At 40.8% G+C, this 8878-nt stretch overlaps 1 protein-coding gene across 1 annotated transcript; it reads right to left on the minus strand.

Moving 5' to 3' along the window:
• Positions 1 to 3343: 3343 nt before the first annotated feature.
• LOC112657505 (60S ribosomal protein L39) lies at positions 3344 to 3746 on the minus strand. The gene has a single exon (XM_025443551.3). It carries the CDS (start codon positions 3698 to 3700, stop codon positions 3545 to 3547), a length of 156 nt encoding a protein of 51 aa, XP_025299336.1. The 5' UTR covers positions 3701 to 3746; the 3' UTR covers positions 3344 to 3544.
• Positions 3747 to 8878: the final 5132 nt, after the last annotated feature.

An 8878-nucleotide genomic window follows, 5' to 3' on the forward strand; every position in this document is an offset into this window, starting at 1 on the left:
AGGGGGGATTAGCATTTCTAAGAAGTCACCAGGTGACACACAGGCTGCTGCTTTGGGGACTACACTTTGAGAAGCACTGGTCTGAAGTCTTTTGTCTCTCAAAAGACCTTCCCTCCGGTGACAATGATGATAATGTTAATAGCCCAGAAGCAGTGGGTTCTTGTGGAGAGACAGGTATCTTACAAGCCCTTTAGATCCATCATTACATTCAATTCTTGCAACAACTTAATGAAATAGTTGTGATTACTATCCTCATTCTACAAGTTAAGGAAATAAATATTTGGAGAGGTTAATTAATTTACTCAATGTCACAGGGCTAGTCAGTGATAAAAACAGGATTTGAATTTAAATCTTTCTGATACAGGTCCGTGGTATCAACCACAGTGCTATTCTGCTTTCCTATGATGGCCAGCACACCTAGGTAATGACAATTTTAGGAGATGCCCATGAGCATCTGTTGGGCCTCTCTCCATATGCACCTACACCTAGGGAATTCTGAATAGATGGCTTTTTAAGTTCTCATGGGAAGGAGATAGCAGAACTTTCTTTAGTAATTTATTCTAGTGGCTATTAAGTTTTTTGTGATGGGAAAAAATTTTTAATTAGATAAAATATTTCTGTTTTACTGATTTTTAAAAGCCATTCAACCATTGAGAATTAGATAACGGTAGCACAGTACACCCAGTTGAATCAGACCCAGCTCTAAATGAAATAGGATTTGACAGTGGAACCAGGTCTGCTGCTTTATCTGGAAGGTCCTATATTCCCTTTCCAATCCTCATCCACTTGCAATCCATTTAAAAGGTGTCTGTGAAATTAATTTGAGCTTTTTGGATCTGAGTTAAAGTACTTTTGCATATCTCCTGACATAAAAATAGTAATTATTCAATATATTAATTAATAGTTCTGTCAGGAAGGCTCAGTGATCTTAACCACAGAGTGAGGAAAATCAAAGAATGTGCTGGTGGTTCACCAGCATCCTGGGAAGGGCCATCTTGCTTCCTGGTTAGACAGCATTTTCTGTTGGGGAATTGATCCTATCTCCTGACCTTACAGCAGACTCTTCTCCCACCTACAGAGGATGCAGTGCTCTCAGATGGGCTATTACTGTAATAATATAATAATAATAATAATATTATAAAATAAAATACAGATACAGAAGACAATACAAAACAATCATTATATGGCAATGAGTTATTCTGAGGTAAATATTCTTGAAACTACCAAGTCAAGAAATAGAACTTAGCCACCCACCACAATGGCCAATTTTATATGTCAATTTGACTGGACTAAGGGATGTCCAGATAGCTGGGAAAACATTATTTCTGGGTGTGCCTGTGAGGGTGCCTCTGGAAGAGATTAATAGCTGAATCAGACTAGAGATTCCCAGGCCTTCAGACTAGGACTGGAGTACACCACTGGCTTTCCTGGTTCTCCAGTTTACACATGGCAGATTATGGGACCTCTTGGTCTCCGTAGTCATGTGAGCCAATTCCTGTAATAAATGTCCTCTTATATCTATATCTGATGATATAGCTGATGGTGTTTCCTTGGAGAACCCTGACAATATACCCACCCACAATCCACCTTCCCCACAAAAGTGATCATATCCTGACTTTTTATTGTAATCACTTTGCTGTATTTTTATAGTGTTACCTTACATATGTGCATCCTTAGCACTATAATTTAGTCTTGCTTATTTTTAAAATTTGGTATATCTTTAAGTTTCTTTTAACTTATAAAATCCCTCTCCATCCTTTTCTTTTCCTCTGACTTTATGGGGAAGAATCCAGGCTGTTTGACTTTTAGAGTTTCTCCAAGTCTGGATTTGGCTGATTGCAGCCTCTTGGTAGAGTACAACATGTTGCCCTGTCCCCTGTATTTCTTAAAAATTGGCAACTGGGTGCAGAGGGTGGATCAGACTCATGTTTTCTCCCTTTGGCAAGATTCTAGGTAGTGTTTGGCAAGATCATAGGAAGCACAGTATGTTGTATCAAGGTTGTATCAGGTTGTCTCTCTTTTTATGATTGGAATAGCTTTAATGCTTATATCTTTTAATTCATTAGAGTAGCAAAATGATGCTATTCTTATTCTAAAATTTCTTTCCCATTTATTAGTTAGAATACATTTATAAAGAGATACTTCATTTACTATTGATTAATCAGCAGTATAGCTCATGTAGGGAGAGAAGGGTAAATGCTTGATTCTTTCCCTTTATTTGCTAATTCTCAGGAACTAGTACTTCAGAGGTGACTAATACCTTTTTTAGAAGATTATTTAAGAACTCATGGATTTAGACATATTAATAGGTTTAAATACATTGCATTTATTATCATTACTGAAGCTCAAATGATCACATATTTGGTCAGTGGAAACCTCTTCAAGGCAGCTCCTGAGTCCTTTTAACATGACCCAAGTAGTCATCAATAGCTTCCTTGCTTTCTGGTATGACAAGATGTTCTAGCTTGTTCTGTCTACTTACCAACTGTGTCATGCCTGGAATCTACCATTTCTCTAACAAGATTTTTTTAGTGATAAATTATATTTTAAAATCATATGTGGTGTTAGGGATGCTCAGACTGGATCAGTCTTCTATTTCTAGTTCTTTTCAGTAGACAGAGCTTGAAAAAGTTTTATGTGTGTAAACACATACACACATATGTGCATATATTTTGCATCTGCTCTTTTTCCCAGTTTTTAATAATTGTACTTTGTCTAATTGTTTAGACAAATAGTTTCTTGACCCTTATGTCATCTTTGGCCAATAGGCAAGGTAACCTATGTCAATGTTGCCCTAGTCATCTTGATTGTCTGAAGCCCATTCCTCAGGAAAGGTTCTTGGGAATAATATTCCCTGTGTCCTTGTACATTGATAAATTTATTTGTGCTTGAAACAAGTTTTACTGGATATTTTACAACATGTCCTTCTGGGAAAAAGCATTGCTGGAGAAAAAAACTAATGGCAATCTAATTTTCTTTCTCCTATAATTCACTTGTTCTTTTTCTACATGCCCAAGCAATTTTCCCTTCCTGTCCCTTCCCTTCCCTTCTCAATGTGGCTTGGTAATGGTTATTTTGGGTTGATATTCATGGTATGGTTTTTTTCAGTATTTAGTTTCATATTTATATGAAAACTATATATATATGAAAACTATATATTTTTAAAGAAGTTTTCTTGAGTTATAGTTTTTAGTACTTGTTTTGTTCCCTTACTTTGGGCTTTTCTTCTCCAGGGACTCTTATCAATACATTCAAGCTCCTTTGTTTGTCTTCAATATTACTCACTTTCTCTTGAATCTTTCAAAATATTTTTCTTCATTACTTTTTGATTTTTTTTTTCAGCTGAAAGGTCTCACATTTATTACTGAACCAACCTACTGGTATAGAGGCATAGTAACAGAGAAAATCATTCCCTTGATAAGACATGTCTATTGGCCAGGTAGGAAGGATGTTTCCATATTGATAGGATAGGAACATGTGATCTCCATGTGGCTTAAATATGTGTGCCAATTATGTTTGCTATTTCATGATGTGTGATGCTTCCTCATAGACCCAGCTTGGTTCTTCTCCAGTGTCTCCTCTTGGAGTTGTACCTGATTTTATTACCTGTTTTCATCCGAATCCACTGGGGAATAGGACGATTCTGCTTTTGTTTCTTGGCCAGGAATCGCTTGATTCTGAAAGTCTTGTGAGAAGACATGGTGATCACAGTCAACCACACGCAACTAGGATGGCGGCGGAAAGGAGAGAGCTACTTTTTGATTTTTAAGAGATTTCTCTTTTGCACATTTAGTTTCTCTTAGGGTACTATCTGTTGTGTATATTCACTCTTACATCCCTTCACGTTTACTCTTCATTCCTGAAATGATTTTTTCTTTCTAATTTGTAGAAGTTCTGTCATCATATTTTCAAGTTTTTCTAATTTTGATTTTTTTCAAGTCTTCTATCATTTTTTCAATGTCTTTGAACTCATTGTGAAGTATTCGATTACAGTTTTGTTCTGTATTGTGGAGGTGTCTTTCTGGCATGCTTTCTTTGCCTATTGGATGCTACTCAGTCCCTTATTTTCTTTTTCCTTAGAATAACTTTGTATGGTATCTGCTTTGATACTTTTCTATAGCCATTTCTTTTTTTTAATATTTTATTTATTTATTCATGAGAGACAGAGAGAGAGAGAGGCAGAGACAGGCAGAGGGAGAAGCAGGCTTCATGCAGGGAGCCTGACGTGGGACTCGATCCCGGGTCACCAGGATCACACCCTGGGCTGCAGGCGGCACTAAACCGCTGCGCCACCAGGGCTACCCTCTATAGCCATTTCTAAGTGAAATTAGTTTTTCTGAACTTTAGAATGAGGCAGGGGCTTCATGAACATTTCTTACTTCACAGAGTCCCCTCTTAATTGTTTTAGTGTTGTGTTCAAATATATCCCAGCTTTCTTTTTCAGTTTTCTTGGCTGGTTTCACTCTTCCACTTTGGTCTGAAATTTCTCTTTTCTTTGTCTCTGTGTCCTTCTTCTGCTTGGTTTTCCTTGCACTCCCATCACCTTCTCTGCAGTCTGGGCTCTATCCTAGAAGGGAGCCCTGATTTCACAGGGGCCGGTTCAGTCCCTCTTACTGCAGGCCCCTTGCATTCACTTGCTATTGGCAAGAGCTCAACTGGCCGGTTTCAGCTGCAGTTCTCTAATGGTTCCTTCATATTTTCCAGTGATACCTATTGACTATAGTGTGGGTTTTCTGGTCCTTGTCTATAAGTGAGACATCCCATTGCTTCCTTCTTCCTCCTACAGGCAGGATACCATACAGGTCTTACGAGGATTGGGTTGTCTCCACCCACTTAAATTTTGAGATTCATGGGGATACCCTCATCTGGTTTTGTTATAAGTGTTGTCCACAGGTTTCAAGTTTTGCTATCTTATTCATTTTTTTAAAGGATTTATTTATTTGAGAGATAAAGCATGTGTGTGTGTGTGCGCGCGCGGGCACGCGCACGTGCACACGTGGGTAGGGGGAGAGGAGAGGCGGGGGAGAGAGAGAGAAAGAAAGAACAAGAGAATCTTAAGGAGACTCCCCACCAAGCACGGAGCCCAACTTGGGGCTCAATTCCATGACTGAGATCATGACCTGATGACCTAAACCAAGATCAAAAGTCTGGCACTTAACCGACTGAGCCACCCAGGCACCTCTATCTGATCTATTTTTATGTGAGAATTTGGAGAAATTGGAAAAACTGTTTGCCGCCCTGTCAGTTTCCCAGAATCTTCCCCTACCAACCCTGGATAAATGTTCCCCCAGCTTGCTTCTCACCTGAGGAGGGGGATCTATTTTAGCCTCCTCGGTAAAGACATTTGAGAGTTTCTGATAGAGAACTCTCTCTCCTCCTCAGCCTACCAAGCCCTATTTACCCTTCTTTGCCCTCCCTGGGCAAGTTTTAGTGGGACAGATGGGAAAACAGGTATGCTTTAGAGCTTAACAGTGTGACAGGATACTTAGAACATTTTTGCAACTTGCCCTCCACAGACTGAATCGAAAGGTCAGTGATAGCAGAATGTTTCAGAGATGAAAGCTATTTCTGTTCCAACTGGAATTTTAGTGATTAATTCTTAAATAGGAGGAAATCACTTCAAATACAGTTTTTCTGGGACTAATAAGCCACTTCCAGGTGGAGGCAGGTACCATGAGGGGAAATCAGCACTGTGACCTCAGAAACAGTTGTGTTGCTTGTATTCACATGGTGAAAATTGAAGAGGTAGGATTTTAACCAGGTTCTACAGACCAGTTTTGTGTGTATAGAAATGCAGAAGCCCACCCAAGGTGGTTTTCCTCTTCATGTGGCTTCTGGAGGAAGGCAATTATATGACTGCACTTGGCATTCCCTCTCTCCTGCCTGGCAGTCCCTGTACCCTCTGATGGGTCAGTGAAGAACCATCCATCAACTCACCAGGCTCTGCAGTGTTTCTGTGCAGGTGCTGGACTTCCTTGGAAATCCAAGTGTCCTGCTTGGTCTATCTGTCAGCTAGGGCTCCTTCTGAGTTCTGGACAGGCAGAAGGCCCCGTTTGATTGGCATTTCTTTTATTAGCTGGGAGCCTGCAAACAATCAGCCCTTCTACCCTGCCAGCATTCAGTGCTTGGCTGCAAAGTGTCTCTTGGTGACCTTTATTTGCATTGGCCTGCAGATAATAGTAAGTTTCTTTAGTGAGGAGGAGACAGGAGGAGGTAAAGGGCAGATGTGAAGCCTAAGTATTAACTATGAGGACTTAAGTATAGGATGTGCAGCCAGCTCCAGCAACCTCAGGTCCCCTGCCCTTTTCGAAGAAGACAATGACTGGATCATTTGCTGCCCTGGTCCAGCACCACCACAGGGACACTCACAAGTTCAAAGATTTTAGAGATCAGACTGCCACTCTCCTTCAGAGGTCCCTAAAACAGGAGGCCCTCCTGGTAACCATGGAAGGAATGTGGCTTTGCCATATGGGAGAGGTAGCCAACTGGCAACCTGCAGATGAGTTTTGTTTGGATTTCAGAGAGTTAAAAAATGTTTTTAATTAGTTGCCAACATTTAAATATCAGGAGATCTCATGTTTTGGAAAAAAAAAAAAAAAACGCATCAGTTTCTGGCTTCTCTTGAGAAACCAGGGACCTGGAAACTAGTGGCTGAAACTGAGTGGCAACTGCTCCCTAACATAGGGGACTGTGTGCTCCCCTCTTGCCCCTCTATCATAATTTTTGCTCTTTCTCCCGGATTATTCCCATCAGCATAAAAACCTAATGTTATTTCTCCTCTCTTAAAAATGATCAACCCTCTCTTTCCTGTACTTTCCCCATGAGTGCTCTCTCCCATTTCCTTCCCCCTCCCTGCAGCACTAACCCTTCACAAGAGTTTCTCACACAGTCTCCACCCTCCTTCTCCCGTTCTCTGGCACATGCTCTGCAGTCAGGCCCTGGCCTTAGGCCCCACTGCAACACAGACAGATCCCCAGATGCCGGGGCTCACGTTTCCTCCAAGTCGACCCATGGGATGCCTGGCACTCTGGCACTTGGTCCCTCCTGGCCCTCCATGCTCACTATTTGCTCATCTCCAGGAGCCTTCCAGCTTCCACACTCTTGAGTATTCCTTTCTGTCCACCCTCTCAGGTATCTACCCATGGTCCTTAAGTCTCCCCATGCCCCTTCATGACTACCATGAGTCTTATTGCTTTAAAAAGCATCTATGTTCTGGGTCCCAAGCGTATATTTCCAGCTCAGGCCTCGGCCTGAACTGCAGTCATAGATGCAGCTGCCTACCTCACACCTCCTCTTGATGTCTAATAGATGTCTTACAGTGGCACATGCAAGCAAAACCCTTAGTCTTTCCCCCCTTGCCAGCTATGCCAGCTATCTCCCATGTGTCTCCGTGTACATTCTTCTTCCCTTTCCTCTCCCACTCACTACCCTGGAAGACTGACTTGTATGGGCTATTCCACTTGGGCTTCTGGTTGGGTTCTACCAATGTGAATCCCAGCAGGAAATCAAGAGATAAAGGAGAATGAAGTCCAAGTATTTATTTCTTATACTCCTACCACACAGGTCACCCACAGCTGGCAGCATCCCTCTATCAAAAGTCAACACAGACATTTCCACATAATTCTATCTTTCCTGGGTCTGGTAACTGGCCTCTCCCACCTAGGGCTGCTCACTGTCCCACCTTTTACTAGACTTGGAGTGTCATTCTATCACTTGTGGTTTCCCTACACCCTGCCCACACCTTTATGAATAGTCCCTTCATTGAATCCTCCATGAATTATTCTAACCTGAGTGTGCCATCTGTTTCCTGCTGGAATCCTGGTTGTACTTCACACTGTTGCCCTTTTTATTTGAAGAGGATGTTATTGAGAATGACCATTCTTTGTGAAGAAAGAAAGACAGATGTATGTCCGTCATTTTAATGTTGCACTTTGATAGAAGCCTGAGGGGAAAGCAGAGCTACATAATAATTTCAGCAAATATCTGTGACTAGACCTTCACCCAAGAGGATAGATAACAATTCAGAAGTAAATGCAAATGAGGTAGAAGAGCATTCACCTTAGGTAACAACTCTGTTGCATACACCAAACCAGTTGCGAACTCACGTGGTTCACTCCAGCTGTGGGAATAGAAAATTGCAACTTATAGAAACCTTCCGAGAAGGATGAAAACTGTATTCCTACATATTTTCAACCATTTTGCCAAGATACATGTAGTGGAGAAATATTGCATCTCCTTGATATGGGCATTGATTTAGCTGCCAGAGACAGAAGAAGCTGGAGTCATTATTAATTTATCTGCTGACATTGACCCAAGCCATTCAATAAACAGGAGGCCCTGCAAGGATTATATTTCACTGATGCTATTGTTTACTCTTACTCTTAATGCTATCTATATGCTCAGCAAAAACTTAATTAAGCAAGATCCTCTCTTTTTAACATTTCACGTTCTTTTTGCACCTGGCTTAGTATAAAAAGGAGGTAATATAGTAGCTCATCTACTGGTGATGGTTGGGACAACAGGAGAAGAGGAAATATCCCTTCACGTGTAAATTGTGAGATAGGCAGAGATTTTATCTTCAGTCTTCCACTTCCTGTCTCTTTCGTCCTTTCAGAATTCCTTTTAACTCTAACTTTCACAATATAGGTACAGCCTAGTCTTTCTGCAAATAAAACAATCTGATAAACATATTAGTAGGAGGCCTTCAGGGAAAGATATGTGGGCTTTTCCAGTGCATTTTTGCTTTTAAAACCACACACAAAAAAGTAGGAAAGATAAAATATAAATCACAATGAAATAAGTGTCAGTTTTTCTATCATTTGAGGGGTTAAATTTTTTTTTTGGAAGTCAAAATAAAGGAAAATAAAAGCAGAAAGGG

The sequence above is a fragment of the Canis lupus genome, chromosome 8 (assembly GCF_003254725.2).
Source record: "Canis lupus dingo isolate Sandy chromosome 8, ASM325472v2, whole genome shotgun sequence".
Taxonomy (NCBI): Eukaryota; Metazoa; Chordata; class Mammalia; order Carnivora; family Canidae; genus Canis; species Canis lupus.

Bases quoted from the DNA above. Each gene is read 5' to 3' on its own strand.
- LOC112657505 (XM_025443551.3), bottom strand. From the start codon at position 3,700: ATGTCTTCTCACAAGACTTTCAGAATCAAGCGATTCCTGGCCAAGAAA.